Source organism: Plectropomus leopardus, chromosome 15 (genome assembly GCF_026936395.1).
Source record: "Plectropomus leopardus strain MGB_pleo_1.0 chromosome 15, ASM2693639v1, whole genome shotgun sequence".
Taxonomy (NCBI): Eukaryota; Metazoa; Chordata; class Actinopteri; order Perciformes; family Serranidae; genus Plectropomus; species Plectropomus leopardus.
Genome location: NC_142190.1, coordinates 3,783,661 through 3,792,395, shown reverse-complemented (window position 1 = coordinate 3,792,395; position 8,735 = coordinate 3,783,661). Strand labels below are relative to the sequence as shown.

The following is an 8,735-nucleotide window of genomic DNA, read 5'->3' as shown; positions in this document are numbered from 1 at the left end:
GACTGAAGCCTTGAAATTAGAATACATGGGAAACTTCTGAGATTCGTTTGTTTGTTTGGGGTTTTTTTATGACATCTATTGTTCACTACTTGTTTTTTTGTCAGAAGAGGTCTGCCTATCCCCAGAAAGTCACTCAAGATGCAGTCTTGTTTTTAAATGGACCTTTAATAAAGCTATTCACATGGGTTGAGAAAGATTTGGTCGACCAATATTGTGTTTCTCATAATAAAGAGAAAATTTTCCTTTAATTAATCTCCTGGGGACATGGGTAAAGAGCACAAACTTTTAAACCGAATTAAAAAAGTTATACATCTTAAAATATGATCATTTTTTTCAGCACTTTGATTTTCATAAGCAAACAAAGCCGAGGCTTATCGCTCACACTGTGTCTTACATTCACCTGACGCAGGTGTCTAACTGCAAGGGCAGCAGGTCGAGTATTAACAAACCGGATTAAAAGCTTTAACAAAGGAGTCAGAGCAGAGGACACACTTGATGGCTTTCACTGCATTACTGACAACGATTATCTTCATAATCCTTCATATTCCTTTCACTGACAGGGAGAAGAGATGCAGTGAGAAATTAGAAACTTGGAGCACCTGTTATGGAGGGTGACATCTGACATGTAAAATATTATGATGTCTGCATGTCACTACAAAAAAAAAAGATGCAATAAGTGATTCTATTCCATAAGGCATTGGGGACCTCAAATTTTAATAATTATTTGTCATATAATGCCATAGTTGTGTTGCACAGCGATGCATTGTGTCTCATTTCTCTCCACAGTCAGCTTTGCATTATTTTTGTAAGACCAAACATCTGTTTTGTGCATTGCCTTGTGAATTAGTAAGTGACAAACAGGTGATTGTCTTGGTGCTTTTGACACATACTCGTGAGAATGCAAGTAGAGATGCACATCACGTTCAAAAGCTGATTTTGTGTATTTGTGAAGCTGTAAATGAATATAACATAAAAGGGCTTATCATCAAAATCAAAAAGTAAACTGAGAAAAAAAATAGTGTCTAAACTGCCTAAAAAATTAAGTTGACTGAGTTTGAAAAGACAAGTTGAGGTAAATGTTTTTAAATGATTCAACTTTATTCTTTTTTTAAATTCAGTCAACTTAAAACTTTTAAAACATGTAAGTAGAGGACTATTACTTTTACGAAGACATTTATGCCATAAATGGCACATTTTTATGCACAAATTTGGTGCATAAAAATTCTTTAGAATGCAGAAAATTAACTGTTTGATGCTCCAAATTTAAACCTCCCATTTAATCTGTACTTTTTACTTGACTTCATGCAACCACTCATATGATATCTAACAATAAGCACCTCTTAGGTAAAGTTAAGAAAAAGAAACATTGATTGGGTGTTGTCACATACTGTACTTAATGTAAAATTATTTGAGCTGGGCTTGGGAAAAGAAACACAGTTGGGTGCTTTAAGGGTATGTGATCAACATAAAGTTATGTATTTACCATAACATTAAAATGTAAGTTAAAATAACTCCACTTTTTTTTACATGGACACAAACACCGCTCTCCCGGGGGAAAGTCTTCTGTTTGTTTGACCAACAGCGTATTTGTCACGTATTTGCAGCCTTCACAATAATGTGGGTTAAACATTCCCAGTGTTTAAGCGAAACCTACACCCATCATACAGTAAGTGGTTTAGAGAGGGGTTTTCAGTTCATAAAATGGGGTTTGAACATTTACTTAACCTGTGATGATCATCTGAAAATAAAAAAATACTATCCCTATATCTGTGAAATTCATACAAATTTGTGATCCATATTCTGTTTTAAAAATTCAAATAATTAATCATTGTTCATAAATTGACCTCTTTGTGTAAAAATTATTTACATGTGTTTACATTATTTATGGTTTATTTAGTTGCCGGTGCTGGAGCCGGGGCTGCGGCTCCAGGAGTGCCCTCCTCCACCTGGTTTGTAAGCAGGAGGAACTTCAACACGGGGTCAAGGTACTCCATGATGGTGTCTTTGACTGATTTCTCCAGCAAGTACCCTTCTGTCTCAATCTCTGTGTTTTCATTCCCCGCCAGTGCTTCCATGGCGGTCTGCAGGAACCGCAAGCTCACCAGCACGGAGCCCTGGAAGGGAGGTTAGACCAGAGAGTCAAGGATCCACATAGCAGAAGTGGTGGTTGATGGATATTAAATGAATTATGCACATAAGTTAAACAACTTCAAAAACAGACAGTAAAAATGGTCTTTTGATATTTATATTGGCTCTATATCACCGTTTATACCACCCTTCAATGTCTATATCTGTAACAGACATCAGAAAACACAAATATATCTGTTTTATTTAACGTTTCCTGTTTCTGTTTCAAAATAAAAGCCCTCTGACATTTTTTCTGTCAGCAGAATGCCCTCAGTGGTTGATACGAGGCATTTTACAGTGAAACATTTTCAGGGCCCCGTTGTTGAAGCAGCAGCTTGCAAGGCTTCATAAATTAGTGAAATGTGTGCTTTTAACTGTGGGAACACAATAGTTACAGCAGCAGGCAGCTCTGCAGCAACAACAGCAGGCGGGTTTCCATTACAGATTTTTGCAAAACTTAAAGGGTTATTTTTGAAATGTCAGTAAAACACAATTGTGAGATGACTGCCTTTCCATTGAGTGATGTTATGCAACTTCTCCTCTGCACATTTTCCCCCTGCTTGTAAAGACATGACACAATGCTAAATAGTGCGATTTCAAAACAACTTGGCACCTGCACCTTTCCCTAAAAAGCCAATGTTATTCCTCCAAATTAAAAGGTCACCTTTGCACCACTAACTGTGCTGGAAATCCCAATGAAATACTGTAAATTTTAGTGTACCTGTAAAAGGAAGACAGACAGAACTCCAGCCCCAATGGTGTTCATCAGGCCCATGTAGTAGTTGACCAGCGCCTCTCTGCAGCCGCGCAGGTAGATGTTGAGCTCCTCCGTTTGGTATTCGTAGTTGTAGTGAGCTGAGTTGTTGGTGAGCTGGTACTGGATGCACGGCCGCGGAGAGCTGGGGTTGCAGCAACTGAAAGGGACTCCGTCTACCAGGTAACGTCCGTCCACATTGCTCTTGATGCGGCTGAGAACACGAGGAAAAAGATATGTTTCAGATTAACCCTTTGAAACCTGGAGCAGCATTACTTTTCTTGTGCAGCTTTTTGACACCTTTCACAAGTATTTAAACAAGGGTTGTCAAACAATAATTTTTTAAATTTCAGATATGTTGAGGTGAGAGGTCAAGGGACCTCTGTGAAGAGACCATGCTGTTTTTCCATCGCCAAAAGTTTCCCAAAATTTGGAGTGTTATTTAGCTCCCTTCCTGAGAAGTAAGCATGACATGGTCAGGACCACTGGAATCTTTAGGTCTTCTTGCTTCATGACACCAGTATCATCACTTTAGCTTTAAAACTCAGCCCTGTACAGCCTCTTGAAGACATGAATGTTGGCTGGTGAATAAAAAATAAAAAACACTTTATATGAGGACCTTAATGGCATCGCGATTAATGCTTTACCAACATAAACATGTCAAAAACCGCAATGAGGAACTTGGTAAATGTTTCACAAATTGCAAGAACTTAGTAGATTTGGAAAATGATTTGGAAAACGTTAGGGAAAAATTATAGAAGCTGGGGGAAACTGTATTTATAGTAATTGTGTTTACATATTAAAAATTTACAGATTTATTCTAAATTTTTCTGAAGTTTTTCCAGGACACTTATTTGTTTATTTATTTATGTCCCTTTTTAATTTTTTTCACATTTTAATTTATTTATTTATCTATTTTACATTTTTAGGCACTTTTTAGGTCAATACCTTATTTTACCCCCCTCCCTTTCTTTTTCTTTTTTCTTCTCTTTTTTTCCTCAATTTGTAGTCATTTCCTCTTTTGTTTCTCATTGCCCTCTTCCCACATTTTTGAAAAAAAAAGAAAAAGCCATTTTCCTCAGTGTTTCAAAGGGTTAAATACAGACAGTAGATGTTTGTCCATTACCCGCCCCACTACACTGCACAGTATCATCCACAACTTACTCTTTGACCTCCTTGGAGCTGAAGTCCAGGTAGCGGTTGCTGATCCACTGCACCTCAAACCAGTCCCGGAAGTCATTGTTCCCACAACACTGAAACTCCATCTGCAGCCGATCGATGTTCTGTTTCTGGAAGCAGCGGCCCGGGGTGTCGGTGTCCTTGTAGAAGCGGATGCCGTTCCTCAGGCCGGCCTTCAGGGAAGACTCCAGGCTGCCCTTCATGGCGTAGCTCATGATGACAGCTAGCAGCATGAGGACAGTGAAGAAACAAGAGACGGCAAAATAGGGCTTCAGCATGTTCTTCCAGCGGGGGAATCGCCCGGCGTCCAGAGCATCCTGACAGATCTTTGAGGCAAAGTAGTTGATGCCCAACGAGGCCAGACCGACAATCATGAGGGTGTTGGGCACAACATGAATGTCAGAGTTATCCATTACCTGGAAATAAGTCACATGATAATTTCATCAGTATTTGTCTGCTGGAAGGAATCGGAAACATTTATTAAGACATAAATTAAAAAAAGAAAATGTGCATAATCTCTCAGCAATATAAAACGGTCAAAGATGGTCTTCCATGGACCTGACAATAGACTGTATATAAAGATGGACGACATTACAACTCCCCAAAAAGTCTAACTTTTCAATCTTGATCGCCCCCTGGTGTTTGTCTGCAGTATAGGTCATAAAGCCCGCCCCTCCATGTTAGTGTATGGGCCAAACTTAAAACTCAAGGTACACGCAAAATATTTTTTTTTCCAAAGATGATTTCAGTCACTGAAGCTCGTTCTCATCACCATGATGTTTGTTCGAGTGTTCGTTTTTATGATAATTTCAGTTTTAACGACTTGTTCAATTCTACAAAAAGGGGATTTTTCGCCATGACTGACAGCTGTGACAGCCAGTCTGTGTAATCGCATTCAATAGGGCTGCTCGCAATTGGTTGGATAGGTGTTTTGGCGCATTTTGCTTCTATGCAGCCTCCGGCTCACTAAATTGAAATTAGGCTTCTGAAATTAGGCTTCCACTGGTACTAAACATGTCAGCATAGCATGTCAGGACAAGGGCTAAATAAAACTATACATTTGGACTAAATCTGGAACACAGCCATTTTCAAGGGGTCCCTTAAACTGGCTGTATTTTATATATGAATAAAACTGGATAATATAGGTATCCATTGGCCCTAAAATTAAGAAGTCTTATTCTTAGTAGAGACGCATGATAATATAGTGGATATCGGCTTATTCTTTAAAACGAAACATCACAGATATTTGTGTGTGTGTATATACAGTATACATTCATATATATATTTATGTATGTGTGTGTGTGTGTGTGTGTGTGTGTGCTTGTGTAAAGGTGGGATGATGGCCTTCAGATGAGGAGATTAGGATGATTAAGACTGACAGAGCCTGGTTTATTATTAAATGATGATCCGGGATCCAAAGTGGGTCACAGGTGTATTTATCTCTTGCTGGTCTCCAACAAGGACGATCAGATTAATGTATCCTTTCAAGACATTTCTTAGCATTTTTGAGTTTCCTCCCAAAATGATATATATCATATATCATCGACCGTATCACCTTACCACTTTCAAATCTGTTGTCTTTCAATGTAGATATTTTCAGGACAACTTATGTTTCGCCCTAAGTTTGGAGAAGCAGGCTAGAGTCTGACAGGGGGGCTACACAATGTATTAGTGTGGATGGGGGCAACAACAAAATATATTTTAGCGAACACCTCAACAAATCAGTATCAGTATGAGTGTATTCTGCACTTTGGTGAATCCAAACTAAACCTGTTAAACACCGAAGTCACACAATAACATAAACAAACAAAGTGATTAAGGCAGCGATAGACCAGCAGCTACTGTTTTCAGCAATGTTAAATCACTGTTTATCTTAATGGAGTCTGGCACTGAAGAAAGCGATACAATGGTTTAATTTTGGAGTTGGAAATCACAGTTTGACATCAAGGTAAAACAGTGAAAATACTTTTAATATAGCGTACACTTAGACTGATGTTTATATTTTCAGTAGGACTTTTTTTTAGGTGGTTAAATTACATTTTGTTGCTGGTCCCCAATCAGAGCAGTAGATTGTTTAGCTTCAACTCCAGCCTGCTTCTCCAAACTGGGGGTGCGCCGACTGACATCCACTGTTTCCAAAATACTGTCTATGGTTAAATACCTCATACAACCTCATTTTAAAAAAATCTGATCTATCCCTTTAATGTGCTACACCGAATGACCGAATGCAACTGCTGTTTTTCCTCTCTGAATGAGCGCAGTTGGACTTCTCACACTACTATATAATTACTCTAGTGTCAATCACTTTAACAATAAAATCAAAAGGATTTACACTATTAATTGTTGTGATTTGTTGGCAACTTGCAGGTTAAAAAAAAGAAAAAAAAGAAGATTTGGGATTAAGTATGCAGGTAAAACTTTAAAACTGTACCTCTGCCCTCCTGCGGAGCTCCGTCTTGAGGACGCAGCCCAGGGTGAAGGTGATGGCCCCGGCCACTGTGGCAAACCAGGAGAGGAGCCACAGTCCCTGGGCCAACTTTACCCTTTTCTGAAAGGGGAACTTCATCTTCATCACCACCATGGTTGCAGCGAGGGAATCCGAGTCTCACGGGGGGAGTAGGGGAAGGAGAGCGACGAGGCAATGTGGGGCCGATGCTGTGCTGCTGTGTCTGCAAGGAGGACGCAGAGGTCACAGGAAGGAGATGAAGAGGACAAAACTGAATTTAAAAAATAAAGCAGTGCCAGCAAAGAGGGCTCAATTCTGCACTGATAACAGCTTTGTGAGGCCAAACTTTTATGCAAAAATGAAAAAAAAAGAGAAGTTAGTGCAAAATCCTTGGAGAGTAAAGTTTTGCAATTTCACAAGTAGTTTGTTCCAGTTTAACAGATTTCAGTGCATCAAAATTTACCTTATGTGTTTCCCCAAAAAGTGCTGAAAAAAGTCCAGTTATCTCCGCCGACCAGTATCACCGCCCAGTGTGCCACACAGTGGATTTGGCACACTGGATTTGGCAAACCTGGATGCAGCGAGCGTCTTACAGTTAATGCTCACCTATCCTATTAAAGTGGTCTGCGAATCCAGGCCATTGTCTGCTCAGCATCCAGCGCTCACACACAGGGACACGGATGACAAAACAAATCGAACCTGACAGGGAGATGGATATTATGAGGCATTACCTGAGCAACAGTGATCCTCAGGACACACCTTTAATAGCACATAAACTAGAATAAATGTGACATTAAAATAAAATGAGAGTTGAGAGGGAAAAAAGTTACATATAAAGATAAAGAATTTCTATTTTAATCATCTGTTATTTCTTTTTCTACTATAATATGTTAATTTTAAAAGAGGCGCTGAAAGGAAAAACAAAACAATGTCTACAGTCAGTGAAATAACTTTACATTGAAGAAATGTTCCTCCTCAGCCAAGAGACACAATGAAACCGGAGAGTAAATGTTCATTATCTTATAATACTCGTGAGGCGCTCATAGGGATAAAAAGGACGTTGTCTTTTTTGCACCTGTGTTGATCATTAGGTTGGGTTGTCTGCAGGGTTTAACCCTTTAAAACTTGGGAAAATTGATTTGATTTCTTTCAAAAACACGAGTAGAAGGCAACAGGATAACCTGAATAAAAAAATTTGAAAATTGGCACAAAAATAAAATAAAATAAATGAATGTAGAAAACAAGGAAATGACCTCAAAAAATGCTAAACAAATTATGATAAATTTGAAAAAACAGTTTTAAATATATTATCTTAATTACATATATAGCTCTCTGGACAAATTTATAAGCTCTTTTTAAATAATTTCTTGAAGAGGGCCTTTGCCTTTTTCCATGTTTTTATAAAGAAATCAAATCAATTTTTCCATTGTTAAAAGTATTAAATACTTGTGGAAGGTGTCCAGCTGCAGCACGAAGCATGAAGCATGCAGCATGCAGCATGAAAACTGATGTCAATCCAGGTTTCAAGGGGTTAAGGGAGTTTCAGACAGAATTAAGACAGCTAAGCAGGACCTTTTCGCCCCCCTGTCCTGTATCTGACCCCGAGACACTGGCGCTCACACACTGAGCGCTGTGTGTAGAGGTGGAAATCACTTTCCCCGGCTCAACTCAGCATCATATGATAGGTTGTTTCACTTTTAAAGAGTTATGCGATGCAATAACAGCTCTTGTAGTTCCTGCTGCAGCATGAGGGAGCCAGTTCCTACCAATAAGCTCATAGCCATAGCATCATGTGACCTATAAAAGCCAAAAAAGTGTTTCCATTGCAGTTTTGCAAAATATGGCTTTTTCAAATACCACCTCATGTGAGCATTTTTTATTTTTTTTAATTTATATATATTTTGGTTTTATATTATTTATTTATTTTTATTTCCATAAGGAGTATTTTATATTGAGAATTTCGACTTGCCGAGTCTCCATGGCTGTATCCAGACTTTCTTAATACATCCATGGATGACACAGATGGTGGATGTAGTTCAGTAGCAAAAAAAAAAAAGTTCCTAAATAAAACTGCTCACAACAAGGTCCGTGGACTACCTTGAGTAACCAGGTTATTTTTCAAATTTTGCCGTTTTGAGTGCCGTCTAGTTCCATTATTTTGGAGAAAAGACAGACGTCTCTACGGCTGATATCTTCAGCACTCTGCAACTCTCACCAAAACTATCTAAA

At 38.6% G+C, this 8,735-nt stretch overlaps 1 protein-coding gene across 1 annotated transcript; it reads right to left on the bottom strand.

Moving 5' to 3' along the window:
- Nucleotides 1–146: 146 nt before the first annotated feature.
- rom1a (retinal outer segment membrane protein 1a) lies at nt 147–7,127 on the bottom strand. Its single transcript, XM_042500041.2, has 5 exons — nt 6,970–7,127; nt 6,492–6,729; nt 4,046–4,476; nt 2,849–3,095; nt 147–2,114 (listed from the first exon to the last, which is right to left on the bottom strand). The coding sequence occupies exons 2-5, from the start codon at nt 6,639–6,641 to the stop codon at nt 1,890–1,892; spliced, it is 1,053 nt and encodes a 350-aa protein (XP_042355975.2). The 5' UTR covers nt 6,642–6,729; nt 6,970–7,127; the 3' UTR covers nt 147–1,889.
- Nucleotides 7,128–8,735: the final 1,608 nt, after the last annotated feature.